The 21,670-nt window shown below is 39.9% G+C and overlaps 1 protein-coding gene across 3 annotated transcripts in view; it reads right to left on the bottom strand.

Annotated features, from left to right (window-relative positions):
- Positions 1-6,683: 6,683 nt before the first annotated feature.
- Positions 6,684-21,670, bottom strand: part of LOC131692065 (SH3 and multiple ankyrin repeat domains protein 2) — a 415,982-nt gene continuing 400,995 nt past the window's right edge. For 2 of the 3 annotated variants that reach the window (XM_058978917.1, XM_058978918.1), the window contains 6 exons: positions 18,129-18,323; positions 11,306-11,738; positions 11,051-11,252; positions 9,754-10,989; positions 9,270-9,691; positions 6,684-9,209 (listed from right to left, as the gene is read on the bottom strand). In XM_058978917.1, coding sequence (XP_058834900.1) covers positions 8,441-9,209; positions 9,270-9,691; positions 9,754-10,989; positions 11,051-11,252; positions 11,306-11,738; positions 18,129-18,323 — 3,257 coding nt within the window. In that variant the 3' untranslated portion in view covers positions 6,684-8,440. The remainder of the gene's footprint in view (positions 9,210-9,269; positions 9,692-9,753; positions 10,990-11,050; positions 11,253-11,305; positions 11,739-18,128; positions 18,324-21,670) is intronic. The other variant, XM_058978919.1, reaches the window with a different exon arrangement.

The following is a 21,670-nucleotide window of genomic DNA, read 5'->3' as shown; positions in this document are numbered from 1 at the left end:
TCATTATAACCTAAAATATTAACGTTTTCGAAATAAGATAATCATATGATAGATATAGGAATAGTGATTTCTGATGCGAATGATATGATTATAGAAAACTTTTCTCAACCAGAATACGCTATATTGGCCTTCAAAAGGGCATCGCACATCTACTCGTCAAACCCGCTTAAAAATACCCTCATAGTTTATACAGATATTGTTCGAAACAGCTCCAAGCCGCCCTAATAGAAAAAATATATACGCCAACTTTAAGCCATACAGTCCAACGATTCCACATATTGTTTGGATAATATCCTGAACAGGTCGTTAGGCTCTTGGATCATAAGATGTTTATTAGGGCATTTCTATCATCTACTCGTCAAGCCCGTTTCAAAAGTTCCCAAATTGTTAGGGTTATCGAGATTATTGTTCAATCGGAAGTTTCCATCCTGGATTTCAAAAAGGTACCGTTTTTAGGGATTTTGATCGTAAAAAAGTTCGCTTCACAGTTCTTATTAAAATTCATTGTTTGAGCAACATTATCGATAACCCTAACAATATGGGTATTTCCGGAACGGGCTTGACAAGTACATGATGAAAATGGATATATCCATTTTCATCATGTACTTGTCAAGCCCGTTCCGGAAATACCCATATTGTTAGGGTTATCGATAATGTTGCTCAACCAATGAATTTTAATAAGAACTGTGAAGCGAACTTTTTTACGATCAAAACCCTAAAAACGAACTAATTCAATTTACGAACCCTTGGCTTGGTTCGTAAATGGAGGTTGCAGTGTACACATTTGATGCAAAAAATATGGGAATTAAACTAGATACTTATTCTACCCACCACCAAAAGTTGAAACTCTTTCTCTCACAACTCTCTGTCTCAGTCTTTTTAACAGCAAACTTCGCTATTGGATCCTAGTCATCGCATTCGGAATGTTTTCTCTCTGAATGTCAGCGCAAATGCAACAACTGATTCCATAACCGATTTTACCATGTTCAGAAACCGATTAAGAAAATTCGTTCAGGTCATAGTGACAACTGCAATAGCTGCATCCAGTACCTCAAAATCAACAACATGTACCAACAACAAGAAACAAGGCAGCATCAGTGGTGCGAAATTTCACATTCAGCTGCCTATTTCTGATTAATTTGCTGAAATCAATATTCAGTTTCAACGATTCCCTCATTCATTCACTTCCAAACTGACTGAAATTTTATGCAGAATCGAATGGTTGAGTGCAGAGGAAATATAAATTCATTCACCAACCAAAGCATTCATTTTTTACTATGTAGACAGTTTGAAGGCAGAAGTTCTTTTACATTTTCGAGCATAACTGAACTGCGTAATTTATAACTTGTGCACTTTTGCTTGATAATCCCTCTCAGAGCTAGCAAAGAAACAAGATTCAGTTTACTCCTGAAACCGAACATGAATGCGTTGTACCTAAAAAGCGAAGGACGAGGGAAACAAACCAAACATTCAATTCATCGCGGCGGGCATGAATTGAATTTTGTTTCTTTTTCAAGCTCACGAAGGGATGTCAATTTTTCTAAGCTCTGATTCTGGGCAGCATTAACGATGGTAGCATTAACGTGCGTCAAGGGACATGAACGATGGCGATATGGACTATATGGCAACGCCGCAAAAAAGGTTTCCAATTGCAATGGCAAGTTGGACGTAAGTCATTCTAATGGCCAACCACAAATATTTCTTTATTAATTTTTATTTTTTCCATCTATTACATGTTTAAAATACTGACGACTCTGTCAAGCAAACACACTGAATCGTGTCAAATAAACAATCTTCATAAAAAATAGCTTAATTGAAAGGCTTGCATCCGTATCGTTTCTCCAATCGATATTGAAATAAGAAGTCATATATGGTAGGGCCCGTCAGTACTTCAAACCCCGGGGCCCGGCGCGGCTCTCGACGGCCCTGACCGGAGACGGCAAATCTTTCGCATGAGAGAAACTTTTGTGCTGAGGGTCCTTTTCACATGAACTTTTTCTAGGTTTTCCCATGCTTCTTTAGCATTTTCCGCTTTTCTTATGTGGATCAATTGACTGTTCTCGACCGCTAATCCGACAGTTGCCATAGCTTGCTGATTTTTCGTCTGCCACGCCACGGTAACCGGTACTGGCTGCACACGATCGATAGCCTCCCAACACCCGTCTTTAATCAGGAGTAGCTTCATTTTGAAGCTCCAGTTTTCATAGTTGGAAGCATTCAACTTCGTGAAAGACACCAGTTTTTCGCTCATCTTGGTAGATGAAAAAAATTAACCGCGCAAAACGAACAATTTCCGAATAAGGCCCACAACCTGTGGGATTTTTCAATCAGACACGCACAATCGTACGGAATTCGGCGGAAAATCAGAATAAACGTATTACACACGCGGTACAGTTAAGACTCGGCTTTTATTCTTATGCTTTTGTTCAGAGTGATACAGGAAGTAGAAAAAAAAAAAAGATACATGAAAGAGAAAATACACTGTTATGCGCAAATGATAAGATTAACTCTAAAGCTTATAGAAGCCGTGTTGCTAGTATCGCTACAAAATCGTCATGTACTTATTAACTACGCTATAGTATTCCCAGCCGGTGTAATCGGACCTTCATTGTTTTGTTTGACATTGTTTGAGGATGAAGGGTGCCTCCATCAAGTAGGAGGAATGTATTAGGTATTTCGTTGCTTAGATTACTCGGTTATATTAATACCTTGTTCATCCAATGACGAAGATTTGGAAGGACACTGATAACTTATGAGCATGTTAATAACAAAAAGTTAACTTTGAATGTCGGAATATATGGAATGTACTATAATATTTCAAATGTTTATTAATTTCGCATAATAGTTTATTTATCATGCTTCATAATACAAATAATTTATTGAAACGGTAGCCTATTTTCCCTCGCATTATTCCAAGGTTCCCATTAGATCCTCCTATGATTTATAAATGCATCAATAGGGTATTTCTTGCTGAACAAAAAAAAGCTGCTACTACCTGCTACTCTACAAACCATAGCCACTTAAAGTTAGCCCAAAAAACAAAAAAAAACAGGCATGCATCCAAAAAAACGAAGAGTTAGCGAGTTGGGCTCTTTCGTTTTGAAAGCATCTACAACTTTCTAGAACATCGAAAATCTATAAAAAATCAAATAAAAAAGTTACAACAAAAAACACTTTTTAAGGGGGTATTCCGACATGTACTTCAATTTTACCCAATAACTTTTTTCGCTTAACAGATAGCCATTTTGCTACTTCAACAAAGTTTCATAAAATCATTTCGTCTACAAACTTTCCATACACGACTATCAATTTTGGTAACAACTTGTAAAGTTATTTTTTTTATCTGCGTATATACCCCCTTAAATAAAATTTTTCCAACATTATATTAAACTACTTAAAAAGTGAAGAAACCTTTCCGAAGACATCAAAGTGCCATAACCAATAGTTTCGTCGCAAATATCAATGTCCGGCTTTTTTTGATTCCGTCCCACTGTGCGCCGTGTGTTAGATCTTCAAAAAAATCAACCAGCAGTACTGTAACAGCATTCTACATAAGCTGATTGATTTTTATGAAGATCTAACACACCGTGTGAAAAAATTGCTTTTTTCGTTTTCGATTATTGCCCATTCTCTGTCCAACCTTAACCAAATTTTATAGGCCAGCGTCAGGCCTAAGCAAAAGAAACTTTAGAAACTTTTAAACATGCCAGGATCCTCATCGCTCCTTCCATCGTAGAATTATTGAAGCCCATCTGCGAAAGTCTATCATTTAATGATTTATTAGAAAGATGCTTAGGAGCTCACACTTAAAACAATAATGAGTCTCTGAATAGTGGAATCTGGGCCTTAGCACCAAAACACACGCACAACTTTTGGCAGGCAGGTGGTCGATGTTGCGACTTATTTGGCAATCAGCATCTTCAACCAAAGATTTTCATCGGCATTACCGTATTTAAATCTATCCGATCCAATTTAGTGACGTCTCAGTACTGTGCGCGGACACCAATATTCTTTTACACATTTAAATACACCCAAATTTTATCGAGGTGTTTTTACGCGTATTTTCCAAATAACGCGATTTTTTGCAAAAATATTCCTTTGTCCTTTTGAATGCAAAAGACTTAGACATTTTTCGGGAAAGAATATGCAAAAAATATCTAAAAGAGTTTTGGCAGCTTTTTGCACGGTTTTCGCAAATAACGCGGTTTTTGCAAAAAATATACTTTTTGGATGCAAGGTGAAAGAGACGCATCAGTGTTAATTGACTAATCCACGTGCAGTTTTGTTAGTGCGAGATTGAGGTTAAATCGGGTGGAATTTTTGCCAAATTGAGGTTAAATCAGATCAGCGTTATATGTATGTTGTCTATACACATTGCAACTGTGTTGGTGTCCTAGACGTCAAATAAGTCAATTGCAAAATCCGTGCAAAAAAACTGTCAAAATTCTTCTAAGTTGTTTGTATTTAAATGGACTTTCAAAAAAATATCTTGCATTCAATAGGAATATTTTTGCAAAAACCGCGTTAATTGCGAAATCCGTGAAAAAAATCCGCATGCAAAAAATTGCAAAATAGTCTTTTGCTGCGGTTTTTTAAACGCAGATTTTCAACTTATCATGGTTTTTAAGCGGATTGTCGAACTAACGCGTTTTTTCTACGCGGATTTTCCAATTTCCGAGGTTTTTTTCGCGGTACGTATCTCCCGCGTAAAAAAACCTGGAAGTAAGCGTTTGAAACCTAACCACTCAACTTGCATATATTAGTTTTTTTTCGGAATTGTGTAGTTATTATATATATTCCTATCTTTCACGGCACGGTAAGTTTGACGCGCGCCTTAACGAGTATTGCTAATGCCGCTAATCAGGGTGGCCAGATAGAATTCCTTAATATCGGTAGGGTCACTGAAAGTTTATCGGTAGTTATCGGTAGGCCGGGTTGTTGTCCCAAAAACGTAGTGTTGACATCGTTCACATAGAATTGTAAAATACTGAAATGCAGATCTCTGACCAATTCCAACCCAAAAAAAGGAAAGTTGAGTAGGATGTGTCCAAAATCAATAAAAATCGGTAGTTTTCGGTAGGTATAACAAAATATCGGTAGTTTTGCCTTGGTCGTCCGTGAATCGGTAGGGAAGACCAAAATCGGTAGGACTACCGATAAATCGGTAGGTCTGGCCACCTTGGCCGCTATTCAAACATCTTTATTGTTGTCCCTGTGGAGCAGCGATGCCACATGTTTTTATGAAATGTCTGTATCAGAATAATTAAAATGTCTGTAAAAGTCTGTAGATGGTTGTGGGGGGAGTTTTGTATTTGTGATGATGTGTGACAACAGGGGGATAGGGGGTCATGTCATGCTACGTAGCTTTTTTAAAGGGGAATAGGAGTTGACCTGATGTCACAACAACCTTACCCGTTTCATCTAACATGCTTTTAATATTTTTTAATTTTTTTTACGGGAACAAGGGGGGGAGGTTTACCGTGAAGCTATGTAATTACCAGGGGGTATTCAGAGTTTTGTGACGAAATGCTACGATGGGAGAGGGGGTGTTAAAAATCACTAAAAAAATGCTACGTCATTTATGGATGATCCCTAACGGGCCCGGGTTCTGACCGTTTTATGGTTTTATTTTTTGGGGCCACTGTTAGGTTGTTTATTTTCTCGGTGACTTTTGTAGCCTTCTCAAAGACGGATTCTCCACCCAGTTTTTTCGCCTTAATGGCATAGAATTTTAACGAATAAACCAAACATCAATTGTCCTAAGTGACTTCCTTGTGTGAAACCAAAAGGCATTTCAGCTAAGATTGAGCCTGAGCTACCATCCCTTCAAAGGCTGCGTTAAGATATTGGATTTCAGTCAATGTCAGTGAGTGAGAATTAGCGCTTCTCAACAGACTGTCCTTTATTGAATGTGGTTGAATCACCACTTATACTTGGACTTGTGCTAGTTGGACTCTGGTTGGTTTTACGTAAATCTGCTTTTCGTGGAACGAGGTATTCGTCTGAATCATTGCAATGCAAAGGATGCCAATTTAAAGGATGACTACGGCCGAATAGGCATCAATTGACTGACAGGACTTTATTTGTTTGAAAAAATGGTAACTAGATCTTCGTGTTTCTTCTCAGTTGCTAAATCAGGAGTCACACAAGGAAGCAATATGGGTACATTACTGTAGACCCTATTATTAAAGGATGGTGAATTTTTATATGGTGTTGGGTCAGCAAAATTGCCCTATGACATCAAACAGAATTTCAATTTGTGCAATAAGTAAATTGAAAATTCTGTTGCGTAAAATTGGACTTGACTAACTGGAAAACAAAAATATTCGCCACGTATTCTTTATGTATACTAAAAAATATCAATAAAATCAACAGCGCAATGGACTATAGTAGAGAAGAAAGAATAGTGATTGCATTCAAGGACGATGTAATTTCTCTAACTATTCGCCAATCTGTAAATAAAAACCGTGATTAGAAATATGTTTCCAAAACGACACTATTTTGTCAGAAAGGTGTGCCCCCCCTTTGCCAGCCGACTGGAGCCGCCTATGCTAATTATAGATATAAATACTGCTGAACACAAAGCTGAACAATACAAGGAGTAATTTTTCCGAACACCCGCAACCTTAAATAAAACAGGAAGGTTTCTCTTGAAAATGATAACATCCGTTTTTGCTTATTATTTTTATTATAATTACTATATGTAGTTTAGCAGTTACTTTAATATCATATTGATCATGCTGAAGATACTATCGGGATCAAGATTTTTTGCTTATTTTTGTTTTACTTTATTAGCAATGCCCCCGTCTCTAATACAAAGGACACGGGAGGCGACGACGTGTTTTTTTTTCCTTCTGGCTGCTTTATTTTATTGTGGTATTTATATGGTTCAGATTAGGTTGCTTGAGTTTTTTTTTCAATGGTCGGTAATATGCTGACAAAAAATGCACTATTGTTATTACGATGCGTTTACTACTGTTTGTGTTTCTAGTTTATATCGTTCATTTCGTTCGCTTGTCTAAAGGCTATTGCATTGCGTTGCTTCTTGAATGTGTGGCTGTTTGTGTGGGTGTGCATGTTTGTGTACGTGTTCCCACGCTGCGTGGACTGATGAGATTTCAAATTGTGGTTGATAACTGTTTGGGGTCGTTTGCGTTTAAAATTTTAGCCTAAGTGTATTCTTCTGCTTGCTTTACTTGTTTCCGGACAGATTTCTATTCGTTTTGTTTGCTATAGTATATATGCATGTATGAATCTTTGTGTTATATTTAATAGTAAAATTTCGCTTCTTTTCATACAAATCACGCTGAATGGCCATTGGTTTGGGTTATTATGACCTTTCTTTGCTGCTTACACGATGAGATAATAATAATTGTCTTATAGTGGTCTAAAACTCCATCAACTTTAATTTAATTACGACTCCATGTTATACGCGATGAATTTTGCTTTTCTTTATGTAATTAAAAAGTGTAGTACTGGGGGGCAACAAAAAGTGTCTTTTAACCATATTCCTCATATTTGCTCTGCAGTATGGAAATCTTACAAACGAATCTACCAGGTCGGTGCAGGGGTAAGAAATTGTACAACAGTGATATAACTAGTGGATACTTTTAAAAATCTATCTCCTTCCCTCCGTGGTTTGTTTTTTTCATACAATTTGTGGAATCTTATCTCAGCTACTGTTCTGTTGACTTGTTAATTAATGTAATTAATTAAAGACAGAAAGTTCGAAACGATTCATATGCACAGGTGTTTATAGAGATGTGGATGATATACATTGAGAAATTTACAAGAAGAAAACCAAATTCGGCTAACGTGCGGTATTAAGTCTGTTACAACAGTCTACAACCAGGTGCTTTATTCTGAATACTTGTTCTAGATAAACAAGAATGAAAAGAAAAACCATTTACACTTAGTAATAAACTTAAAAGTACACCGTGCAACACGAAAGCGCAGATGAAAACGAATTCTCAAATTGTTCTCCTGGTGCTTCCATGAACAACTTGAAAGAACGTTTTGCGCGCTATTAAAACACATAAAAATGGAATACAGTTAAAACGTAGGGAAACGATTGTTTTACACCGATTGAATTATTTTTGGCTACTTATGGGGAGAGACGCTTCACTTAACAGATTTGAGCTTTCATCGACGTATCGGGTTTGATATTGCACGATCTAGATGTTTAAACGAGTTGCAGTTGACAAGTTCTGCAACATTAATCCAGGCAACCGTTTGAGCGTAATTTATCTAGTTTTAATGTGCTTGTTACTAAATTTCACTCGCTCCCATTTTTTTTTTGCTACACGAATAAGCTTTTCGAAGATCCAAATATAGGCCAGAAAAGTTGAATTCTTATCGATACCGTAAAATGCGCTGATGTGAGTGGGTGCCGGTTGCAACTAGTATATTCGTGTCTATCTAGAGGATTTTTGTCATTCGCCTACTGGCTATTCAATCGATTGACCTTGGGGACAGCGCCAACTATTCGAACCCGTTTGCAGTTAGGATTGTGACCACCGATCAATCCAGCCGGATAGTGCTGATGCTGGTGCTGGTGATGATGATGGTGATGTTGAGGATGACCACCACTAATCGAATCACTGAATTCGGCTGGTGGTGGAAGTACCATCACCGATCCATCACCTTCGGAACCATCAACCGGTAGCGCACATGAATCGGTCTCATCCGAGTCGGCTTCAATCGGTGGCGGAAGTGTGGCCAGGGTAACGGCATGTCTGTGTTGAATGTTCTGCTGGTTGGCCTTTGCCCGGTTAGCCGCAATCGTTGCTGCCTGTTTGCGGGTTAGTGAATTGTGCCGCTGGAATCCGACAGCTGGCGGACTGGGGCTTTGATCGTCATCATCCTCGTCACTGCGTACTAGCGGTACCGTCGCCGTGATCATCACGGCCATCTTCTTCTGTTCCAGTAGCGAACCGACCTTTTTGGGATCGAGAGATAACGTAGCTGGTTTAGGGGGCGGTATCTCATTGCAAGTGACCGTGACCTCCTGATCGCTACTTACTCCCGAGGAGCTGTTGTCACCGTTGTCCTCGTTATTCATGCCAGCCTGTTCATTTTGAGCATTCTGATTTTGCTGTCGCAGAAAATCATTCGGGTAGGATTTGGATGACTTGAGTTTAGTGCGGATCTTCTGAATCTCCTCCACCGAGAAGGAGTGCGGAATTGAACTGGAGCCGGAACTGCTGCCACTGAAAAAAAATCACACATATGACACCATTGCAACATCGAACGAACCAAATCAAACTAACCTGGTGTTGCTGTTTCCGCTTGTTTCAGCGGCCATGCCCGGATTAACAGCGCTTCCACCGTTACTCGTCATAACACTACCGACGGTTTTACCGGATCCGCCGTTATGATCCGGTGCGGCACTTCCGTTCACTTTCTTACGCACCAACCGGACCGAGTTGTCTTCCTCGGTATCCGACTCGCTTAGACTGTAATCCGGATCGGGTAATGGTGGTGCACTATGTGGTGGGGATTTGTACTGCTGCTGTTGCTGCTGAGTTTGAGGTTGTGCCATCTGTTGCATCGCCGCTGGCCGGCTAGGTTGGGCGTATGCATTGCTGGCACCACCAATGGTGACGGTGGTTACGTTAACTACATTGGTTGTCGTCGTGGTCATCGTCGTTGCACCGTTTGAGTTGGAACGGAGCGATGATGTTTTGCGGACCTGTGAACAATTTGATGCATTAGTTTTTTTTGTTACGTTCCGTATACAACTAGCCATATTACCTCGGTTCCTGTACTGCTGTTTCCGCTGCTGCTATTACCACTGCTGCTGGAGGCAACACTTGCCGTTCGATATCCGACATTGCGGATGTCTTGGGGTGAAGCGTAAAGTTTGGCATTGGAGGCGGGTTTGAAACTGGACATAATTTCCGAATCCTGAATCTTGGATTGTTGTTTGGCTCTCTGCTGGATGTGTTTCTGCAGGGCGGTGAGACACTCGTATTCGGTTCCTCGAGAAATTTCCACCTTCACTACTTGTCCAACTGGAGGTGGCGGTGGAGGGTGGTTTGGTGGTGGGAGATTCAGTCTTTGCAGTGACATATGTAAACTGTGGACGTCGTCTTGAGATCGGTGGCCCTTGTGGCCAACAGTATTGTACCAACTGGCCGAGGGAGTTAGTGTTCCGGCACTGCCGGCAGCTGAAATAGTACCGGTAGAAGCAAGATCCGGTGTGCTGTGGAAGGTGCGCTTCAAATCGGACACGACCTGCGGAATTGGAATGGGGCGTCCCTTCATCGTACCGGTTTTGGATGACTTTTTGCGTTTCATTTCCGCCACACTAGCATATACGATTGGTCCTTTCTGGGGGGAGGTGGGAGGCGTTGCCGCACCACTGTCAAAGCCGGACTGGAAACGGGAACTTGTCATAAGCATTGAGCAACGGTTCGCATCGGCACCCTGTTGTCGTTGAAACAGTTCTTCCAACTCAGCGGCCGTGATTCGACTAGAAGTTGGACGTGCCTTGATGCTCGCTGTTCTGGGTTGTATCGGAGTACCCGGACCACCTTGGGTAGGTGTACTAATGGCCGACTGTGACTGCTGGTGAAGTGATTCGGCCGATGTGGATTTAGTTTGGTTGGCAAGATCATCATCATCTTTCTCGCCTCCACCCTCCAATCCGGCAACCATCGATTTGGCACGTGCTCTCCCTACGCTAAGGGTTGTCTTTGGATCTCTGCGTGGCGGCATCGGTGCAGGTAGTTTGCAGCCAGCCAAACTCGCCGGCCCTCCGTTCATACGACGTGGCAGTGTGGAACACTGGCGGGATGATACCGGAGTACTCATACCGGAACCGGAGTGCTGGCTCATGTCACCGCTGGCACTGACCGCACTTTCCATCATTGAATTGACCAAGTTCTGCGGTAGCGTGATAACCGTCATCGAAACCAGCGAGCCGGAGTTACGAATCAGATCCACCACGTGCTCGTGCGAGGCACACGTGACGTCTTCGTTGTTAATCTGTGTGGATGAGAGAGAGAGGTTAAATGAGAAATGTTTTGTTTTGTTTTGCCGGACTTACGGCAAGTAGAAAATCGCCCGGCTTAAGGCCGGCCATATCAGCCACGCCACCCGGATCCACATCATCTAGATACTGAAGCGCTGGGCAGCGGGGAGAGGGTTTGAGCTGCATCAGTGGGGAGGATGCTTTGGCACCACGCAGAATAAATCCGAAACCTCGCTTTGCTCGATGAAGAACGACGTTGCGAGCCTCACCGATAACCCTAGAAAAACAAGAATTAATTAATTCATCATTGCACAATTCCACTAAGCTTACGCCTTTTTCATTCTAGGAGCGGTTGAGCTATTGTATTGTTGTGATTGTTGTTGCTGCTGCTGCTGCTGTTGTTGCTGTTCCAGGATCTCGTTACTGCTAGTGTTGATCACGTAGAGATGATGCGGCGTCGAAGTGGAAACATTAATAATGCTTTTCTGACGAAACTGAACCTCCTGAACGCAATGTGCTGGGAAAAAGCCAGTTTTGTTCGTTCCCCGTACGAATCCTTCCAGCAGGCCACAGTCCGTCGAACCAACCACTTCGATAACGTCACCCGGCTGGATGTGAATGTGACCGGAAAGCCCAGCATCGTAACCTTCCATGCAGACCACGGTCGTACTGGGATGGCCAATCGAGCAGGCTGCACTGTCCGAATTGGTTCCGACACCGGACGAATCGCTGATGATGTCGCTCGTGTCGCCGAGGCTTTTGTCTGTTCGTTGTCGGAAGCAATGGAAATGAGATTTGGAAAATAGAAAAAAAGAAAAGGGTTTTGAGAATTGACGTTCGATTGTTCGATTGTTAGTGTGATTTTAGGATTATGTTGTTATTTATTTGTTTATTAGTACTAGCCCTGTAATTTATCTGTATGTAGCATCCGCGACTGAAGCAGAATGTCAAATTTCACAATTATACTATTTTGTCTTTTTGATACCCTTGTACGATTCTAATCTGGGAATGGTTACCTAGTAAAAACTGGGTTTGCTTTACAACAATTGCAATTAAACAAGCTATAGGTAATCTACTTGAAAGTACTGGAGTTGTTCTTGAATAGAAAAAAAAAATCCAAAACTTGGAAAAGTTGAAAATTTTCAGTCGATCTCTGTCACAGCTGTCAATATGGTGCACCAACCGAACAGTAAAATAATGAAAAGCTTTAAATATAGGAGCGTTACAGATTTGTTTCTATTATCATTCATATTGAGCTGTTTGGAGCGAACGGAGCATCTCCTCAAGGGGCTTTACAATACCGAGAAGGAAATGTTTGTAAACTGTACACGGCTTGTGGATTGCGGTTGAATTAGTTTGTGTCGCTACGTATTACTAGCAGAGGCTATTATTTTTATTTCCGATGGCTGGAAACTTGCATACACAACGAAAAACCGAATTTTAAAACACCCGTCCAAAGCTCATTCGTGATTGGTTTCAGCTAATCTCATGCATTGAGCGGTAAATCTTGAACAGAAAGAATTATTGTGATTTTAATCGAATGCTGCTATTCAACCTCGTCGGATGTCCTCTTTTCGAGACTGCTTATCAACCCCGGGAGTGAAGACGATTATTAGAATGTGGCCGCCTCCGTAGCTGCCTTCACTATTTAGCTTGTGCAGTTCCGTGCTAGTAACCGGGGCCAATAGGAACAAATATCTCCCACCCGGAGAATATTTTCTTAGACAAACTAATTGCCCCTTTTCAGCGTTATCAAACCATTCAGAAGAATTGAAATTTGAAAATTTGCACCAATCACGTCGGAATCCCATTCATGACCAATATACGATAGTGGGCGATCATAGCGTAGTTGGTAAATCAATTGCCTTGTACGCAGCTCACCTGGGTTCGATTCCCAACTTGGAACGCGTATATTTTTGCCACAGTTCAGTTTATAACCCTTTTTTGCAAGAAATTCCAAAGATCGGTCGTGGATACTGCAAAAATGTTGTTTACTCTGTAATCGACTTGGTTCGCAGAACTTCCCAGCAAACTCTATGCTCTTTACGACACTGGGTTAGGAACAGTAGCATATCCTTGAGTTTCAGCTACCTGTACATAAATTCATCTATGTATGGAGAACCAAAATTGCGGACACGCAATTGTATCACTGCAGGGCAGTTACATGTCAAATAATACGAAGTTCCGTAATCGGCTTCACAACGATCACACGAATAATACTCAGCACGCTGAATAGTGGCAGTGTGATAATTGAGTTTGCAATGTCCAGTCAGCGCCCTGACTATCATACTGCAATTATGCTAGGAAAAATGCAACAAATTCTTTCACATTTTATGACTTACATCCAGCAGAATTTTTTTTATTTTAACACAAGTTTGCAAGCTACGCCAATGGTTGGCATGTTCGGATGCAGCCCTAGAGCTAATCTTGTGCTTTATGCAACTTATCGGTAGTGGTAGAACTGGTTATGGACCAACAAAGTTGGCCGCAGCGCCCGCTCTAGCCTATTCGTCCGCTCATTCATCCCAAGTAATACTGGAATAATCGAGTCGCCATAAATGGTAGATAGCATTTGAAATGCTTAGTTTTTCGATTAGAGTTCGACATGTGATTACTAATTTCTATCTCAAATCAGCCGAGGTAAGTTCTTTCAGGGCAGCTTACTGACAGCGCAAATAATAAATCGAAACAAATTTCTGTCGCAACTCCCCTGTTGAAGAGCCGATTGTACGCCACACAGAATTTCAAAGATTTCTGCTTGGGATATGGTGCAGTATCGACCGAGCGAATGGAATTGCTATAATCTCATTTCACGACAATAGACACCAGCACCAACAACAAACCGTCGGCCCTTCAACAATGAACCGTCAGTGTAACAAACTACGTATTCTTCAAGTTGTCGCTCCGTACAGTCAGGCAGCCATACCACGTCAATTCTCTCATTGGAACTCTTAAAAGGAAAACTACGAGTGTAAGATTACTGAGAGCAAGTGTATACTCATTCCAAGTAACAATTAACAGCAGTAACAGTCTCGTGTAGCTAGTTGCACAATATATTGTTTTGTAGTTCCAATTAATATACTTGGGTTTGAGTCACCAAGGTATGCCGAGTTTGAATATCTCAACGTATTTAACTTGAACGGCAACAATAATTGAACAGTCAAAAAACTGCAACGGACGAGCTTCGGTTGTAATCCTAATGCGCTATTGAAGTTTTCCTTGGATTAAGTGATAATCCAACATGAAGACAACAATGCTCAACAACTTTATAATTTTATGCAGCAAATCTTATGGCTGCATAAAATTATAAAGTATGTCGGAAATCCTAGATCATTACCTCAACAGGCCATCGGCGACAAGGTTCCCCAAAAGTGATGACAGCATACCACCTTGATGGCATCCGCAGTTACTTAGTATCCTATTTTATACTTGTCTTAACGCTGAACACTGATGTCGTTTGCTAAGCATTGCATATATCCAGTTCGAAATATGAAGGTATTCCATGACCTCATGTTGCTTCCAAAATGGATTCGAAAGATGAAAGATCGAATCAGAACACCTGAAAGGAACTCGTCGGTGATGGCTCCGTACAGCTTGGAAATTGTGTGTGTTGAAAAGACAGTTGAGTACTACATCTTCGTCAAACGAGTATTCACCATTAGCGCTTCTAATGGAACTGACATGAGTCTTTCAATTTCGAAAGTAACTTATTTAATCAACTCATTGAGACTTGAGACATTTGTGCAGAGGCTTTTTCAACCACTTCGCTGTGACGGTCGAAGGGTACCGTAAACCGGGGTGACTTTGATCACTTGGAACTTTTTTCGTAGATCGAAAGATTATTCAACCAGAATAGTCTACCGAATCATTTTGTTTTGAAATGATTTTTACTCTAAACTTATAAAATACTGATTTGATATACGTTTTAAGCATATTGTTCGGTTTTTGGGTCCAAAAACTACGAAACACCGAAATTTGACTTTCATTTATTTTTACTAAGCTTCGTAAAGTGTCGATTTTTTATAAAACAAATAAATCTCAGATTTGAGCAAGAGTAATAAATTACAAGCGAGTTTTTATTTTCCTTTAGATTGGGATGTGGCAAATTTAGTTTCAAGAGTTTGTTTATTTTAAATAATTTTTTTGTGAAGCTAGTTGGCAATTATTTAAAATTATTTTAAGCTAAAATTCGCACATTTTTTTATTGTTCAATATTCCAACGTGTTAAAATAGATGAAACTTTTTGTACATTCATAAAGCACTGAAATAAAACAATTTTAGCAGTTTTAAAGGTTCTCAGAATATTTTATTCTAGTTCGACACAATTTATAAGAATTTTGGTTACTCGAATTGTACAGTACATTGAAATACTTTTTATAATACCAATTAATATCTATTTAATATTGAGTATCTTTCCAGAATTAGTTTAAACAAACATTTGAATGAAAAACATTGACATCAACAACTTAATGTGGGTGAACATGCAGGTTATCAAAGTCACCCGGGAATACGAACACGGGCTTCAACTTATTGAAATTTTTGAAAATATAGCTGTAAGCGGACAATTTTAGGTAAAACCATCCAATCTTGTTCTCCATACATCAGCACATGGTATGAAACTTGAAAAAAATGTGTTGCGTCCAAAAATATATAATGATTACTTCGAAAAGTGATCAATGTCATCCCGGTTTACGGTATTTCTGTATGCTTTGCGAACCAACATAAATGCCTCCGATCCGTCCCTGTGTCCGCGATTCCAAGCTTTTCTGCATAACTTTTTGAGTCGAACAAACTCGGTATTCCACCAAGGTGTTCCTCTAGAAGCACGCATAACTTGAAGCGAACAAGCCTCTTGGTATGCTGTTACTATGAGTGAGTTTGTTTTATCCACGACCTCAACCTAGTCACTTGGAGATTCAATCGTCGGAAGATACCCATAAAAACCTAGTCGCCAAGATCTCTTCGTAGAGGTCATAGTTCGTAGATTTAGGATTACGATATGTGACGATATCTAACGAGACGTTTAAATGATCAAAGACTTATGTATTTATGATCAGATAACGACGATTCGAGCTCGTTTGGTACGAGCCAGTTTGCCAGTTCATGCGTGATACTGTCAGAGCAGAGAGGTACATCTAACATCTCTTCTCTGCCAGCTCGCGCAAATGTCGGGCGATTTCCTACATTAAGTATGTGCAGATTTGTACTACTTAAGTATTCCATCAATTCTGTGCCTCTCAAATTACTATCTGAACTGCCCAAAATTATGTGGTGGACATCTGCATCATTGGTGATTATGAGGGGAAACCCATATCCGCCACAGTATGAGATACAACCCTTTTGAAATCAACAGAAGGCGATGATTCATTATTCGGCAAATATGCTGAACAATAGACGTATTTCTTGTTTATATGGTGACCAGTCATATTTACCGTGACAACACAAATATCGCGAGTTGTGAGATCGGATATAAGACATGCGTCAATGTCACTATTCGATCACAGCACTACACATTTCATCATCAGCTTTTGTTGTACAGCAGCTAGAAGATACCAAACACGTTGGCTCATAATCGCCTATAGCGAACCCCGAAATGGGTATTAGGGGCCTGGCCACCATCTGAATCCCGTATTGTATTGTTTTCCGCGAACAGACGCTTGGTATCTGTCTCACAAGCCTTCCAAAATAAGCGTTGGAAATGTTGATTGTCATCCCACATCTTTGCTTGGTGATACGAAAGTTTCGAAACTGGGCTTTTTTGGTGGTACCCAACGGGGAAAACAGATCGTAATGGTGAGTTAAACGAAAGCAGCTGTGCTTGGTTGAAAAAATCTCCTAGAGGTAGGATTCGAGCATGCAACCCTTGGGACTCCGGCCCAATGCACAAACCCTTAGGCTATCCCTGCGCTATGGTGACATCCAAAGAAGAACAAATGATTATCGCATTGGCGACAGTGATCGCACCTGCCTCTAAAGCGAGATCACCTTTCAATCTATCGGCCACAATTTTCGAAAAACTGACAGCGATAAAAATACAGTGTAAACAATACACTACTAAACTACTTCTACCCAAATTTGCAAGAGAAAATACCCAATGGATCATTTTCTACAGCGTTTTTTTCCGTGATGCAATTTGATGTGGGACACCCTTTAATAGCGTTTTTCTTGAAACAGCTTTTTCATTTTTTCTTAAATTGGCGAACACGATCACTCAAAACCTGTTTTAATCCACCTAGTGGTGCAATTTGAATTATTTGTTACGAAACTGGATTAGCACGGACAGAAGAGATGACAGCTGATCTGGATCTGATGAACTACCTATAAAACTTTGCTCATCTTTCAGTTAAAAAAACATTTTGTTTCAATGAGCCGTACATTAAAACTGAGGACGTTTAAAGTAAAATAGAGGACACTTACAAAATCGTCGAAATTAAGGGCATGTATTTTATAATAAGACGGTTTGTAACCCTACTTTGACTCTTTAGAATACAATTCACAGAAGTCTGTACAATCGCGTACGCTTACATATACATTTTAAATGAATTGTATTCCTGGATCAGATACTGAATAAATTAGCATGGATTTTTCGCGAAAATACACGTGTCCCTGAAACATTTCTGTCAGTTCAGTTGTGATATTCGTCATTCGCTATTGATTTTTTGTTATTAGTATTATAATTTGTGTCGATTTACGTTATGTTTATTTTTATGCAGAATATTAAGAGCTAAAACATTGAAATGTTTTTCGACATGCTGTTCTGAAAAAATGCATTTAAAATCATTACAAGAAAATAATATGAAATGAAAATGGTTTCGCGAGAGCATTCGAAAAATATAACCAGAGCATGATCTTGTTAGAACGACATCCACAGATAGATTAGTAAATAACACAGAAATTGAACATACATTCAACAACTCATGCACTAGAATTTAGTTCTGAAAACCAAGATTATTAAGTTTATAAGTAACCATCGCAGATGCTAGTAAGTCACCTTCACCACGTATCGGCACAAGCTGGTCGGAAGAGATATCGCACGTCAAACAAACAAACTGGGCTAAACAACAGTTGAATAAATATGTTTGCCACTAGTTCAGCCGAACTCGTTTGTTGAACGTTGCGCCTTAAGCTAGTTTAAAAGTGGGGTGTACATTACCGGTAACGATGCTGATGTCATCCTCGTGGCTCCGATGGCTGGACGATCCCTCGGAAAGGCTGGAGCTGGCCGAGCTGAAGGGATGTTCGGACGGACAGGGAGACGGCGGACCGCCGTAAATGCGTGACAGCGTCGAGCCCCAGCCAAGCCCGGAGCGGCGTCGCGGGTTGTATCGAGGCGGACCCCGGAACGGGACTGCGTGGAAAATTATTGGATGTTTGGGTGTTTGATCGAATATATTTTTAGGAAATTTTGTGTCGCCCTAGCGGGCCGTGAAACTGTGTTTCAATCGTCATCATCTTGTTCAACATCATCATAATCATTATCATAGTTGGCAGCTTATTATCGTTGAGAAATTATTGCAAAACATGTACCAAGGTGGGAATGATTCGTGACTGTGCAAAATTGGTTGAAAAGCGACGGGGCACGTTTGTCCCCGGTGTGCGAAGAGCAAAATTGGAATGATCCAATAATATCACAGCTAAAGCGATAGCTACCGTCAGTCGTATTCGAATTTTGTAGCATAACAAGAAAAATGTTTACAGAATGTCATCCTCAAATCGTGAAAATTTTCAAGTGTTATAATCAAAATAGAGATACTCAACAAAGCACTAGAATAATATCTATTCAAAGGAAGTTGTGGCAAGTGATGTTACATTACAACGTGTCTCTTAGTCAATAAAATCTTTTTACCATCTTTTTTTAAAGAACAAAATCTTTGTGGGTATTTCAAAAATTCGTCTACCACTAGCTCGCGAGCTGCAGACTAGCTTGTAATACCATTTGAAGTCAGTTATATGAAGACGATGGACTAAGTATTTTTTCCGGCATACTTTGTGAAATCAGTGGACGCTTGGACGGACGGAGAATTGTTCCGTGTACACTAGGGTTGTGGTACCGGTAATACCGGTACCGAAAATCCCGGGAATACCGACCCATTTTTGGTACCGTAATACCGGTACTGAACAAAAGCCAGTACCGGTATTTTCGGTACCATACAATTTTTTTTATGAAAAATATGTGGACTCTCTAGGGGGACCTGTTTCAAAATATTGGCATGCAAGATGACTTAATTATATTAATTACCTTCTATAAGTTAAACATTACTAGCTCCCGTTGTACTGAACGGTATGTTTAAATTCCCGCTTTATTTTGTCGAAATTAAATTTAAACGATCTTGTACTAAATTTCAATATATTCACATCTAGCGTAAGAGACGTAAAAATTAGCCTTGAATTTTTTTTATTAGCGACATTCTGATAGGTTTCATTATTCCCTTGGTGGTGCGTAATAGAGACATAAGACTATGGTCTAAGTCATGTCTTTGGTTTGCTCTTTAACCTTTATTTATAAAAGAACGAACAGCGATTTAGTAGCTAACAATTTTAGACTTGGTGAACTACTCCAAATGGAGCGATTTGTAATTATTGGTGATCGAAAAATTCAGCAAAACTCCATAGTTTACAGGAAAGCAAGGAGCCTTGGTTTGCAGGTCGAAAACAATTTACAGAAAATCAAGAGAGGAAATGTGAATAACCTGCTCGGATTTACTGCCATTCTCGCTTTGATTTACTGTTGTTAATAGTGTTTCTTACATTTACCATCTGTTGAAGTCGACAAAAGTCGCACCGCTTAGCAGTTATTGATTTCAAAGTGGCCTAGATTTCGAAATAAAAGAAGGTGCCGCATGCGAAAAATATTTTCTGTTGAAATGAGTCATGCCATTCCGAATCAATTGAAAACAATAAACATACTTTTTTGATCAGCACAAATCAATCATCTGAGAATAAGGTCATCAGTTTGAGCATTCAATTTCACTCGATATCAGCTTATTTCGAATTAAAAAAAATATTCGAGTACCGGTACTTTACCGGTACTACCGGTACTGAGGGTTTCAGTACCGTAGTACCGGTTCTCGCCAAAAAGGGTCGGTACTGCGAACCCTAGTGTACACGTGTTTTACTGAGCAGACGATTTATTAGGAAATCAAAATATTTTTTTAATTGACATTTGTAAAACATTTGGCATACCAAAAAAAACTCGGCTCAAAATTTTTCCATATGCCAAAGAGGCAATTTTTTCGAGATATCAGATTTCGACGTTTCATTTGAAAATCAAGCGATTGAGCTCAATTTTTGCAAAAACGCTGGTTTCGGAGAGTTAAAGCTTTTAAGGTGTGTTTGGTCTGAAAATTAAGGATGACCATATTGGCATTCTACCTTATATCAAGACCAGTATACTGAGGATACAATTTTCAGGAGCTGTGCCCTTGTTAATGCGTTGATGATTACGTTGCAAATCATTAGCTTTGAATTACCAGTCCAAGTGCCGTCACGATATTGCGGCTATGTCCCGGGCCAAGCGAAACCAAAAAGTTTTATGATTTATTGCTGATAAAGGTTTTTACATATTCTTTGTGCCAATTACTAAGAAAATTGGTCGCATCGAGTGAAGATAGATTAACAGTACATCATTGGTTTACTAACTTATCTTTCAATTTACTATATCTCCCTAAAATTGTTCTGTCCCTTCCTTCGGATTCTTTCATTTTTCACTTTGCACCGGGCTTTATGCTGGTGCATAAATAAACCATCCAGAAAAGCTAATGATAAAATGGATGCCAAACAGGATTCGTCATCAAAGATTCCGACTTCCCGTTTAAAATCAAACACATTGAACTCGGTCGGACCATATCTTATCTTCTTTCGCATCAGAGAAAATCTGCTAAGTACTCTAAAAATTTCAAGAGAACTGACGCAGAAATGTTCAACAATGACAGCTATCTTAAAAGTCGGCACAAAACTGTGAAATTCTTTCTAATACCAGCACATGACGTTACTTGCGGCAAGCCTTTTGTGAATGACTACCGTATCTACATGCCGTCTCACAACGTTGAGATCGATGGTGTAGTCGCCCATTCCAGCTTTTAATGCGTGAATTTACTGAAGCACGAGGTTGGCTGTTTCAAACATCCTTTGCTCCAGTGAGGGTGAGCGAAGAATTTGAATAGCACTGGACGGGACAAAATGGTGTCTCGGGTAACCTTTGTCAGGACTGCTTTACGTTTAATTACGTCTTCTTCAACAATGATCATCTACATGTTCACCTGTTTGTACCGCGCGTTGTACATTACATAATTGCACTAAATACATATACCCTGGTCCAGGTTCCATATTTACAGATTTTTTTCTGTAATGTCACAGATTTATTTCACAATTCTTGGTTACAGATTCTTTTTCACAGATGACAGTTTTTTTGGCTTTTTGGTGAACATTTCACAAACTCTGATTTTAACAGATTTTTTTCTGTTTCAGTCATCAGCACAGATAGTGAAAAGATTTGTTTAACTCAAACACATATTTCAATGTGGCATCCCTGAAGTTGACCATTATATGAAGAAGGTGTCACAATTGCGTAGAGAATCATGAGCATGATCCTTATATTGTGCCCGCTGAAAAGTGTGCCTATTATGGGGAGAGTCTACATAATTTGTTGCCATGCCCCGCGAACCAACAGCGTTCGAGGTAACTGCAATAACTGAC

This window comes from Topomyia yanbarensis, chromosome 3 (assembly GCF_030247195.1).
Source record: "Topomyia yanbarensis strain Yona2022 chromosome 3, ASM3024719v1, whole genome shotgun sequence".
Taxonomy (NCBI): Eukaryota; Metazoa; Arthropoda; class Insecta; order Diptera; family Culicidae; genus Topomyia; species Topomyia yanbarensis.
Note: the sequence above shows the minus strand (reverse complement) of the source record. Positions and strands in the feature narration are given on the sequence as shown.